The sequence below is a fragment of the Sinocyclocheilus grahami genome, unplaced genomic scaffold, assembly GCF_001515645.1.
Source record: "Sinocyclocheilus grahami isolate Dianchi unplaced genomic scaffold, SAMN03320097.WGS_v1.1 scaffold225.1, whole genome shotgun sequence".
Classification (NCBI taxonomy): Eukaryota; Metazoa; Chordata; class Actinopteri; order Cypriniformes; family Cyprinidae; genus Sinocyclocheilus; species Sinocyclocheilus grahami.
Window position 1 is genome coordinate 1,867,077 of NW_015505404.1, and position 12,889 is coordinate 1,879,965.

The 12,889-nt window shown below is 38.5% G+C and overlaps 1 protein-coding gene across 1 annotated transcript in view; it reads right to left on the reverse strand.

Moving 5' to 3' along the window:
• LOC107596967 (mothers against decapentaplegic homolog 6-like) overlaps nucleotides 1-9,400 on the reverse strand; it is a 28,346-nt gene extending 18,946 nt beyond the window's left edge. Inside the window, exons 1-3 of the mRNA XM_016287844.1 lie at nucleotides 7,916-9,400; nucleotides 5,298-5,354; nucleotides 4,006-4,083 (exon numbers count right to left, since the gene is read on the reverse strand). Of these exons, the coding sequence (XP_016143330.1) occupies nucleotides 4,006-4,083; nucleotides 5,298-5,354; nucleotides 7,916-8,705 (925 nt within the window). The 5' untranslated portion in view covers nucleotides 8,706-9,400. The remainder of the gene's footprint in view (nucleotides 1-4,005; nucleotides 4,084-5,297; nucleotides 5,355-7,915) is intronic.
• Nucleotides 9,401-12,889: the final 3,489 nt, after the last annotated feature.

Genomic DNA, 12,889 nt, shown 5'->3' on the forward strand with positions numbered 1-12,889 from the left:
TTTCAGCCACAGACATTCTTTGGAGAGCTGTCAATTCAATGCTTTGCACCAAATTATTATAAGCTGTACTGAAAAAAAAACCTGCATGTGATGTATTTTGAATGCTTAAAGGCACAATATGAAAGTTTTCGTCGCTAGAGGGCGCATTTTCAAAACAAACAAGAAACAAAGGTGTAGTTTGATGACACCGTGACTGAGTGTGGAATCATGGGAGTAGTCGTCTTTATCCTCACAGCCGATGTAATCCGACGGGACTCGGGCAGAAATCATGTTAATTGATGAGCTAATGTATTAAAGCCTTATTAAGGTCACAGTAGTACGAAGCAGGATGGGGCTAAAAGTCGTGGAAGCGAAACGAGGCCGCTGGAGTGATTGCTAATGAAGGACGAGCGCGATACACGGCTCGATAGCAGCAGAGCTTTTATTATGCCACAGTCGACCGCTTCTGCTTCTTCCGGTCATGTGGGGTAAAACAGTGCTGTTTTATACTAGATACATTTGAGTGTATTGAAAGTTCCGTTATAATGCTACTCTGTGCGTTTGTCACCCATCTAATAAAATGCATAAGATTTTAAAATGTCTTTGAGGTTTCCATGTTTTCAACAAAATAAAACCGGAAAAATCGAGGGGTTATGATGTCATTGGCAGGCGACGCAATGACACTACGGACACGGTCCGTTACACTAGTTAAAATTGCTTATTTCTCTGGATTTAAACATTCTTCAAAACATTTGGGATAATGTAAGTATACAAGTCAGAAAAATATATAACACTGTTCTAGTGGATATTTTAATAAAAAAATCTTACATATTGTGCCTTTAACTAGCAAGATTTCCTTGTACAGAGACACTTTTTTTTTTTTCTATACTTTGTGTAGAAATAAATGTAAATATTAAAACACTTTTTTACTCTACATTTGAATTTATTATAATGTACAGTATGAAAAATTTACATTAATTTCCCAAAAAATTACATTTAAAAGAGTTGCTAAAATACTTAAATGAGTGTTAAGTGTGCTTCAAACAAACTCACTGAGGCAGCAAGACATCAAAGACCTATTACATAAATAGCCTCAGATCTCAAGCATCCACAGACTGTCTTTCAAACCAAGACGCCAGATTCTCTAAAATCTCGCCCTTGGGCGGCAGGGAGTTTTCATCAGACTCGTTGAGATGTGTTCTGTTGCTATTGTCAAACAGAGTGGATGAGTGTTCAGAGCAGGAGTTACACTCGCCCAGGGGGCTGCAATCTGCTCCCACTCCCACCTTTGGCCCCCCGGCCTAACTTTCAAGAGCTTTACTAGTTCCTGCATGTGGGTGGGGTGGGATAAGGGACTCAGGGTGGGTGGATGGCCATATGTATGAACGCTTTTAGATTTTAGATCCGTTTCCTTTCTTTCTTGCTACACAGGTAGCATAAAGGAAAGGGATAAAATTCCATAGGTGACCCTCTACAAATCTACATACCTTATGTTTAGTGATTTGGAGAGGGTCACCTATGGAATTTTAACAATTTCAGCCACAGACATTCTTTGGAGAGCTGTCAATTCAATGCTTTGCACCAAATTATTATAAGCTGTACTGAAAAAAAAACCTGCATGTGATGTATTTTGAATGCTTAAAGGCACAATATGAAAGTTTTCGTCGCTAGAGGGCGCATTTTCAAAACAAACAAGAAACAAAGGTGTAGTTTGATGACACCGTGACTGAGTGTGGAATCATGGGAGTAGTCGTCTTTATCCTCACAGCCGATGTAATCCGACGGGACTCGGGCAGAAATCATGTTAATTGATGAGCTAATGTATTAAAGCCTTATTAAGGTCACAGTAGTACGAAGCAGGATGGGGCTAAAAGTCGTGGAAGCGAAACGAGGCCGCTGGAGTGATTGCTAATGAAGGACGAGCGCGATACACGGCTCGATAGCAGCAGAGCTTTTATTATGCCACAGTCGACCGCTTCTGCTTCTTCCGGTCATGTGGGGTAAAACAGTGCTGTTTTATACTAGATACATTTGAGTGTATTGAAAGTTCCGTTATAATGCTACTCTGTGCGTTTGTCACCCATCTAATAAAATGCATAAGATTTTAAAATGTCTTTGAGGTTTCCATGTTTTCAACAAAATAAAACCGGAAAAATCGAGGGGTTATGATGTCATTGGCAGGCGACGCAATGACACTACGGACACGGTCCGTTACACTAGTTAAAATTGCTTATTTCTCTGGATTTAAACATTCTTCAAAACATTTGGGATAATGTAAGTATACAAGTCAGAAAAATATATAACACTGTTCTAGTGGATATTTTAATAAAAAAATCTTACATATTGTGCCTTTAACTAGCAAGATTTCCTTGTACAGAGACACTTTTTTTTTTTTCTATACTTTGTGTAGAAATAAATGTAAATATTAAAACACTTTTTTACTCTACATTTGAATTTATTATAATGTACAGTATGAAAAATTTACATTAATTTCCCAAAAAATTACATTTAAAAGAGTTGCTAAAATACTTAAATGAGTGTTAGATGACGGCAAAATAAATAGTTTTAAATTCTACAACTGAATTTAGCATCACAATATTTAAAAAATGAAAATTTTCCAAAGATCACACTTAACAGTGTTACTAAACTTTTTTTTAAAAGTGATCTAAATGCAAAAATAGGGGAAATGAGCATGCACATTTAAATATCGACAGTATAGATTAAATGTATTAAGAAATAAATAAATTGGCCAATAACAAATATGGTACCATATGCATGCTATATTTGTCAGTATATGACAATAATAAACATATCTAGTAAAAAACGCTCCTGCATGCAGGCTAAAAAGGCCTGATTATGAACCTACAAGCAAGTCACAGCTCACACAAACCAAATCCAGAGAAAAAAAATCTCAGCAAGCATTTGAAACATCGTTTGTTTGCGCAAGGAGTGTCGCCAGCCTGTGAAGTGGTGGTGACAGGGTGCATGAAGCCACAAGCTCAGGTAGCTCCTTCTGGGAAAGGGGGTGGATTGACCCGCTCTCTTTGAACGCTATTTCTAGCGCTGCAAAACAAGGCCTTAGCCTTTTTGTCTCTGCGGCCATGATCCTACGCATGCACGGTGCGGTTCCAGTTTTATGAGAGAAGTATGTTGATTTCATTCCATAAGAGGGGAGTGTTTCATCTCAAACCATGACACAAGACTGTTTCTCCTCTTTTCTCTCAGTGTGGCCCTTTCACAGCAATGGAATAAACCTACTCCGGTCAAGATAGAGCCATAAAGGCTGATATGTGCATTTGTGCGTGCGTGTTCTGTTACGCGCCGTTGTGTGCAGAGCGTATAACGTGACTCGGTGTGCTCGAGTGTGTGTGTGCTTGGATCTTATTACAGTTTGATCCCACTCAAATATTTCTGAAAGAAAACAGAGGAGGGGAGGCAGGCTCTATGGTCAGCCAACACGGCCCACTGAACCTCTGCTGGGCTCACAATGAGAGCTTTATCTCCACCGCACTCTCTCCACTCCTAATGGCCTTTAATGAGGAGGAGCAAAGCACAACATAAAAACCAAATTACCTGCAAAGTTTGCTCATTTTTTCAAACACACTCCAAGGGAACCCGCAGAACTTAGGACAGTGGAAGGTCTGCCTTGCTGTTTTCTTTGCATTTTAGACTTTTACTGAGCACTTAACCCCTTCCTGGCCCTTAAAACGGATGCAAAACTATGTCACTGGAATATTCCTGCCAAACTCTGAGATTTGTATGACAACTAACAGGGAACACCCTCTGCATGCTCACTGCTTTCTCTTGCAGCAGGAGGGAAAAAGTAAATATCTGGTGCAAGGTCACCATCAGAGGCACGTAGCCTTTGTTTGAACAAAGATGTTACCACATGAGCTCTCCGGGACTGGAAAAAACAGCAACAAGTCTGACATTGGTATAACAGGCCATGCTGACACGAAGACTCCAAACAAACTGAATTAAAACAGAGCAACTCAACAATTTAGAGCAGATATATTTTAAACTCACCTGAGAATTCCCCTTGGGTGACGTTAGGCAAGCTGGCAGCCTCTGTTTCAGTGTAAGACAGTGTGGAATCTGACAGATCTGAGGAGATAATTGATGTCATCTGGTTAGAAATGTAATTTTTGATCCATTTTTAATTTGATGATACAACTAGGAATGTTAAACGCACGGCTACCAAGCAACATGCCATAGTTTTCTATTATATAAATACCTGCATTACCCTTCAAAAGTTTGGGGTCATTAAGATTTTTAATACTTTATTCATTTACAGTGTTACAAAATATTTCTATTTAAAATAAATGCTGTTCTTGTGAACTTTTGATTCTTAAAAATTCTGGGGAAAAAAAAGAAATATCATGGTTTTAACATAAATATAAATTTTCTAATGTTTCTTGAGCGCCAAATCAGAAAATTACAATGATTTCTGAAGGACCATATGACACTGAAGACTGGAGTGTTGGCTGCTGAAAATTCACCTTTGCCATCAAAGCAACGAATAAACATGTCAAATACAGAAAACAGACAAAACCAGAAAACAGTTATTTTAAATTGTTATAATATTTATAATATTACTTTTATTCACATAAATGCAGCCTTGGTGCGCAACTGTGCATAAGAGACTTTTTTCTAAATAAATCCTACCGACCCCAAGCGTTGAATGGTACTTTATATACTTTTTTTTTTTTTTACATAGAAGCGTGTTAATTAATATATTTTGCTTTGCTGTCAAGAATTGTTAAATCTCATTGGTACTGGTACTGTATCAACAGCTGATATGTTGATATTGAGCCAATCCTACTAACAAATAAATGAGTTATCAGGCTGAGCTGCAAACCACCAAAGCATCAGTTCCAGATGGTACCACCTCCTGTCAACAGTGTGCCCGATGTTGAGCTATGGTACCGAGAGGATATCCTAGCCCAGTGCCAGGTCCCAGCACCCCTCACAACAGACAGGGCCGAGCCCAGGCCAGCTCCAGATTGGCATGCTGAAAATGGACCCAACGGATACTGGCTGCAGCCTCCACTGGCTCTCAGTTGGTCACTGTGCCTAATTGCCACCATTAAAATTCTTCACGTTGTTTTACTTTTTGCTTCCCCTTTGGCTCTCCGTAAAGCCAGGGATTCAACCAGTGGGTGACAACTGATGGCATTGATTTATTGTGGCCAGGTTATTTTGTTACACAGATTATTTGATTAAATTTGTCAGTAAATGATCTCACATCATCTGTTCCCTCAGAATGTGCATGTACATGATCATTTACAATGACATTAGAGCGTGTATGTGAAACTTACCCAGTGGCTTGTGTTCTTCGCTGGGGGAAAGTCTTGAGTATGGAGGAGGAGGTGACTCTAAAATTTAACAGCAGTATGATTACAATTGGAATAGAAAAAAGGGGAAATTATATATAGATATATTATTTAATTTGGACAGACTAGGTTGGGTCTGTGGCTCACAAAAAGAGCAATATATTAATGACAAAACACAATGTAGATGATATGTACAATCGTGTCTACAGCACTCTAGAAAATGTATGTATTATATACTGAAGGTCCATATGCTATCTGTATACACAAAACTGCACAGAAAGCGGCCGATTTCTGCAAAATTCAAATGCCTGCCATTTACAAAGTTCCACACATTTCCTTTCTTGCATATTCAGTTGTTTAATATTTTTACAAATTTTATACTGCTTTGAGATATCAACAAGAGCGTACTACTCTTAGTTCTGGTTAACACATTTTCCCATGTTTAACACCATGAGTAAAAACATTTTTTTCTTTTTTACACATTTATTTTCTCAAAATCACTGGAGAAAATAATCTGCAGATTCCATCTTGGTGGTCTGGTTATTTCCTATACAGGTAGGTGCTGCGTGTTACCTCAAAATGCACAAACGTATCTTTTAATAGCAGCTCAGTTTAATACTTTATATAAAATAATTTTCTATTTATTTTCTGTAAAATAACAAAACACCAAATACCATTTAAAAAAATTGTAGATTAAAACAACAACACCTTGGATTAAAAAGAAAACACAAATATTTAATTGTATTTTTCTGAAGCTGAATAAAACTCAAAGCGGTTATAAATGATTCACCATTTAATGGCATGGACACCAGTGATGGACTAATACAAAAACAACGTATATAGGCCGTTATAATTAGGTTTTTCGAAATTTCAACGCGCAAAAACTCGTCTAGTAACAAAGGAAAGCATTAAAAGGTCGAAGGCACAAAGTAAAAAAGTCTCTGGACAAGTAATGACCTCGCCTTTTGGTCGTGGGGGAAAAAAATAAAAGCATAATGTGGACTGTCTCTTTAAGAGTGGCGGCAGTAATTGCCAGGATCCTAAACTCAGTCACTCAGATACACAGCGAGTCAGTCTGGCGCCAGTTGTATGCAAACTGTATATTACCGCCACTCCTTCACCTAAATAGCATGAGGGGTCCTCCTAGGGAAAAAAGTGACTTTTAAAGCGCAACTTGAAACTGATATCTTTGAAAATATCAGTTTAATTATATCAGTAAAATATCAGTGAAAATTAACCTTGCAAAAACCCGCCAAAACCATGGAGTTTGAAGATTGAGAGGGCTCTGTTGTTCAAATCGCATGAAAGAAATACCATCTTCATGGGGACACGCATGAGCGCCTGAGAGCTATGTGTGTCTCTACAGAGAACAGAGGGGAGAGAGAGGGGCTGCTGTCTCCCTCAAGCGTCTCTGCTCTGAGAAACTCCAATAAAACGCTGAGCAACGAGTGTAATTGTCAGTTTGAAGCCTTTGATTTAAAATGATCTCTTAATATGCGAGGATTTATTATGGAAAAACTGATTTATAGCTTGCCAAGTGCCTCAGGTTGCCAATGCCCTCCACAAAGGATTGTCAATCTATCATATGAATGCTAGGAATTCTAATCGTTACATTAGTCCATCAATCTGTGGGATAATAAAGCATGTGAAGAGCGGTTTAACTAGTTAATCTGCTCGTTTGAGTTGTTTGAGACTAAACATATCCCAATAACATCTGAAATTTAGAAACTAACAAGTAGCCTATTGGTCATTGTGAGCCTTGTGAGAGGAAAGTAGCCAGCGGATGGCTATATTATATTATTGCTAATGATTTGACTAAGGAAAATATCGGAATGAAAACGTATACTTGCGTTCCTTAAATTGCTTGGACTTGGATTTTTAGATCTTTAAGGCCACACAGCCAGTGTTTACATGAGATCAGACTTTAATGACATTTTCTAAATCAAATAAAAATGACTGTCTCAACCGTACTACTAGCCTATTTGAGAGACAATCATTTGGAGAATAGCTACATAACCCATGTAGGCTACCAGCAGATAATTAATCAAATAAGCAAACTAATTTAATCAAGGTCACACATAGTAGCCTACTGTCTGTCAATTCAGAAACCTGCATGAAATACATTTTTAAAACGCCATGCATTTTATAAGCAATTATTATGCTTGTATTGTACTTCTAGTTTCCTGGATAATGCAACTGTTATGGAAAATTACGAAGTAACAGAAAATAAAAACAGGACAGTACAGGGCTGCTACATTGTGGACAATGTGAAAATTGCTCCTTTTTAAGTCACTGTTGTCATTACTTAAGCTATTTAGAGCCCTGAAACGTAATTGCTTACATTTTACTACCAGCATTTCTTTTCACACTGAATAGCAAGTCGAAATTCTTCTTTGCTATTGCACTCATTTTATCAATGGCATTCTGTAGTAGGCTAGGCTATATGAATCACTGTAACAACAAAGCTTCAATGCATCTGTTAGGGGAACCCTGAGGAAAGCCCTTTGGCATAACAGCAGGTTGAAAGCGAAGCCTAATAATGAGAAAATCTAGTCAGTTCAGGTTTTAGACATAGGCTACCCGTCAATGGGATCTTCGCTTACCTGGCCCACAGAGTCGGCTATAATGATATGGATTGCAGCACACTACCGGACCGTCCTGAGCTCCGAAGCTCTTGCACTCACAGAGCGCTTTAAGCTGGGCCGTATGCTGCAGGTCTGACCACCGGTAAAGCTTACAGATGAGCAGCTGTGGAGGAGCCATGTGGCCGCCTAACAGCAGCTCGGTCCGCGATACCATCACACAGTCGCTCGGCATCCCTCCTTTGGACTCCACGGCTTCCAACAAAGTATCCAAGGTTTTCTCCTTTAGCCTTTTTAATAGCGAATAGGTGGCAGTCTTGAGCTCCTGCTCCATGACGGAGCGAGGTTTCGTCTCCTGGCTCTCAAGAGGACCGGGGTCCCGGGAAGAGCCAATGTTCCTCAGCACGAGCTGGCACGAGCCTCGCTCCGGGCTTCTAGACCCAGAATGATGGTCCCGATCTTTAAATAAACAGCAAGTGACTGTTCTACAATCGCAGTCCTGCACAGACCGAGGGCTTCCCACCGTACACACCGTACCCCCATCTTGGTCCAAGACGCCCCCTGAGGTGCCACCACCGCTGCTGCTCGCAGTGGGATTCCTCGTACACACTTCCCCATAGTCCACGCCAGGCGACCCGCTCGGGGTCATCGGTCTGAACTCCGTCTTGGGAATTTTCTCTGGGTTGGAGCCAAGCAGATCGTCTCGAGACCCCTCGCCGCTTTTGCCATATTCATCGCTCCCCTCTTTATCTGGAATCAAACGGCTTCTCCAGAGTCGCCGCACAAGACCTGAGCGTTTCGTCCTGAACATACGACAACTTGAAACTCTAGATGAGTTATTTACGTTCAGATCTTACCGATTTGAAACTATTTCTGAGCTCGTGCAACATTAATGTTGGACGAATGCCGTGCAGCGCGTGCACAGCCGAGCACCGTATATTGGTGGCAAAACCACAACATTAGTTTTGAAGGCACAATATTATATTGCATTAAAAACAGAGAACATCAAACACCCGCAAGGCTACACAGGAACGCATTCATTTTAGAAGAACGCTGTCAAGTAGTCTACATGAGATCAATGTTTGGAAAGTGGAGCTGCAGTGCGATGCTTTTTAGATTTTAAATGCACTACGGGTTTCAACTACAAAGACTTTTGTTGTCAAAATCCCACGCGAAATGCTACTCTAGTCGCACGCTCTCAAATGTTTTCGGACTTTGAAACACGTTCAAATCCACTCTTCAACAGCGGGTCTGGTGACATGAATGAAGCTCCTCGGCGAATTAAATCCACAGACAATTCCTCACAGAATTCACCATTCCGGTTGTTTTCCACTATTCCAGCGCACTCTTTTTTGCGATCCCAAAATATCCTTGTGCGTGCGCCGGGGCCAGAAAATGAACAATCCGTGGACTTATAGTGTGCTCCTGGTTCAGTGTTCAGACCTGGTCAAACTGCAACCCAGATCTCTCTCTCTTTCTCTGTTTCTCTCCCTTTTTCCTTTTTTTCTCCCCCTGTCACACACACATACGCACACACACAGGGCCCCCGAGGAGAGCGATGGAGCCATTGGCTGACTACCATCATGTGCTAGTCTAGACACTTTGGCGGCTCTGAGCTGCACTGATTGTTGCGCAAACAAGGTTTCAAGTTTCTTAACTCTTAAAGGCGTAACATCCATCTATTTCTTTTCTCATCATATATCCTAACTAAGATGATTGTTTATTCGAAGTAGAGCAAGAACTGCGAGTAAATTAGAACAAATGCAAAAATCCAAGAATGAGCTATTTAACAAACATTTCCAAGATGATGTCAGTGCAACTTTACTCCGGTCATAATTTTATTCCAGAGTTTCACGGGGTTTGCATGTATCTACAACGATGTACTTTTCTTTTCTTTTCTTTTTTTCAACAAAAGATAATCTAATAATTTATTTGCATAAGAACTTTGAACAGCCGTTAACTGCACTGCATAATATAACAAACCACTGAAAGTCTTTAAATGTGCACTCAGAAAGGTTTTATTTATATTTAGTGGCCTCTTATTTATTTCAAAAGTAAGAGTAGTTTTGGACGTTATACTGACACCTATTGGTCTGGATGCATTAGGTTTGTTTATTTAAATTTTTTGTATATTTTCTAATTTTACTACTGGGAAATAAGACTATCTTTGAAAAGAGAGACTTCACAAAGTGAAGTATAGTGTGTCTCAACGCTATTTCAACACATATTTCTGTAGTTATGATTAATAGTAATTCACTTGGATGAGTTTTATTCTAATCTACATGCAGTTTTATTCATGTAGAATAAAACTGCTTCTTATGTCTTAATTTGAATGATTATATTCCTCAAAAGTGCTATGCATTTCATTTATCTTTTTTATTTATTTATTGCATTTGTATATCTATATGTAGCTACTTGAGAACTGCTCTGCGCATCTAATGTCTGTCTTACACCAGTAACTGCCAAGTTCCTTGTAAATGTACCTTGCAAATACATCCAAATCAAATTCTAAAATAGTTTTTGTTATTGTGATGCAGAGTGTGCATTACCTGCACATGAGGAATTTTCAGTAGACTGGGAAGCTTGCAAATTCCATACAATGACCTCATGAGCTGCAAACGGCTCTCATTTGGGTGTGAATTCCAGCAATAGGTCATACATAGACTGTGAGATGCAGCCCCTTTAAAACCCCCTTCAATTGACTAATCCTAAACAGCCTGAGATGTAATGCATTCATGCAAACACAATACACCTTATACGTTGACCTTTCGTTTCTATACATTTTCAATTTCAATATAAGCTAGATTGTTCCATATTATTTTTCTTCCCCCCCCCAAAAATAATAATAAAGTAAATCCTATGCATATACATCCAAATGTTAAAGTTCTTTGGCTTTCATCACTTTTCCATGGCATTTTGTTCAATCATGCTCATAAAGGGTTAAAGACTTTGGCTGGAGTAGACCAGGCGGGGCGACATCTCTCAGTGTATTAACTTGCTCAAAGTAGCAAAAGTTCAGCACTAAACACTGCCGATTGGTTCCCCAACGTTTACGACATGCCCCCGGAGACAGGGATTGGTTGAAAGCGGAAGAAAAACGCAAATAGACATGCCCACTTTTTTTACAATTGACAGTGAATGAAATAAATTTCCCGGCAGCTTGCCAGAAAGCAGAGCACAGTATTTGACACGCTTATTCTGCAAGAAGCTATGTAAATACAGTCTTAACAATGGACTTGTGCTGACAGCCTTATTTATCAAATGATCAAGAGGATGTGAAATTAAACTGTGTGGGAGGAAATCCAATCTAAACCATCCAATAAGGACTCCAAGCATCCCAAAATGAAGAATATTCGCCTATATCAAAACTATGTCAAGTAAGGCATCTTAAAGCACACAAAAAATAAAAATGATTCTCATATTAAAATGGAAATTTCTAAGAAGTATTTAACTAGGTTTTCAACACTCATAATGAAACAAACTAAGTTCTACACTGTAAAATAAGCACAAAAAAAGTTGTATTAAAGCATTGCAGCATGTGTTTCATAACCGCAAACAGATTTAAAATTATGCAATAACATTGATTATAAAAGTATAAATTGCAAATTTTTCTTGATTTAAATTTTTAGTAAATCATGTGGTAAATATATCTTTTTAAAAAAATAAATAAATTAAATGTTTGCACATCAGTGTGTGACTAATACTGCACGTTTGGGTTGGTTGATGATTAAATTTGATCATTTTTTTCATTTATTAGTTCAAAAATAGCTCTCTTTACACCCATGTTAAACTGACTTATAACGTTTGAAATGTGCAAGTATGTGTACTGATTGATCAGTAATGTAATTATGAAGATTATATATACAATAAAAAAAATTTAACTATAAAATTAAGTAACATTTCCTGCAGCATAGATTTACAACTCAATACATATACTTGTACATTAAAAAAGTTATAGTCAGTTAAACATGGGTGTAAAGAGCACTCTTTTTAAACTATAAATAAATGAAAAATCATCAGATTTAATCATCAACCAACCCAAATGTCCAGTATTAGTTACACACTGACATGCACACACACACACACACACACACACCTGTCCTCTCCTTCTGCGAGTAAGAGTGTTCGCCTGTGTGTAAGCGGGAATCGGATTTCCCTGGCAGGTTCATGGAGGTTAGAGAGAGAGAGAGTGCATGGAGCCCCTCATGGCTGCTCCGTATTAGAGGCACCTGTTGCAAATACATTCTCTTTTGTAACTTAATCACACGTCAGACAGGGCAAAGAAAACTGTTATTGCAGCACTGCGCTCCATGTTCAATCATTCTCACACTTTCCTGAAAAATCTGTGAAAACCCCACTCATGGTATAATAGTGCTAATAGTAGCCATCCACCCACCTGTCTTTTGACAGGTATAGTTTAGCTAGACTATCTAAAAAATGTCACTGTTTTTTTTTCAAACCATATTGTTTCTTTTGACCACATTTTACAATTTCATGCCTATAGGATGTTCTATGATAAATGACTTGTGACATCATTCACTGGCTATTGATATTAGTAATGTGGTTACAATAAATAAAAAAATGTACCCTCGGCAATGTTTTACCTTTCAAACATTGAGAAACAATGATAAAACAAGTTTTGCTTTCTGTCCAACACCATGTAAGCCTTGAGAGATTTGGCATTCAAATGGTTTTGGCAATGATCATTGTGTTTCTCAATTCCAATCGCTTGATCATAAATGAAAAGAGAGCATTTTTAAGGGAACATTATGAAAGCTATGCAAAAAGCATGGTGTTTTTGGCCAAGGAAAGACATTTGTGGTTTCATGGACTTGATGTTTGCAAAAACAAAGCCTGTGTATATTTAGTGTAATTTACATATTATTGGATTCTTTTGATATTAGTAACTATGCAAATACCGCATAATGATGAATTATTCACCCCTTAAATTATTTCCTGAGGTTGTCTCTGAATAATTTCCCTTCTATCCTAGAA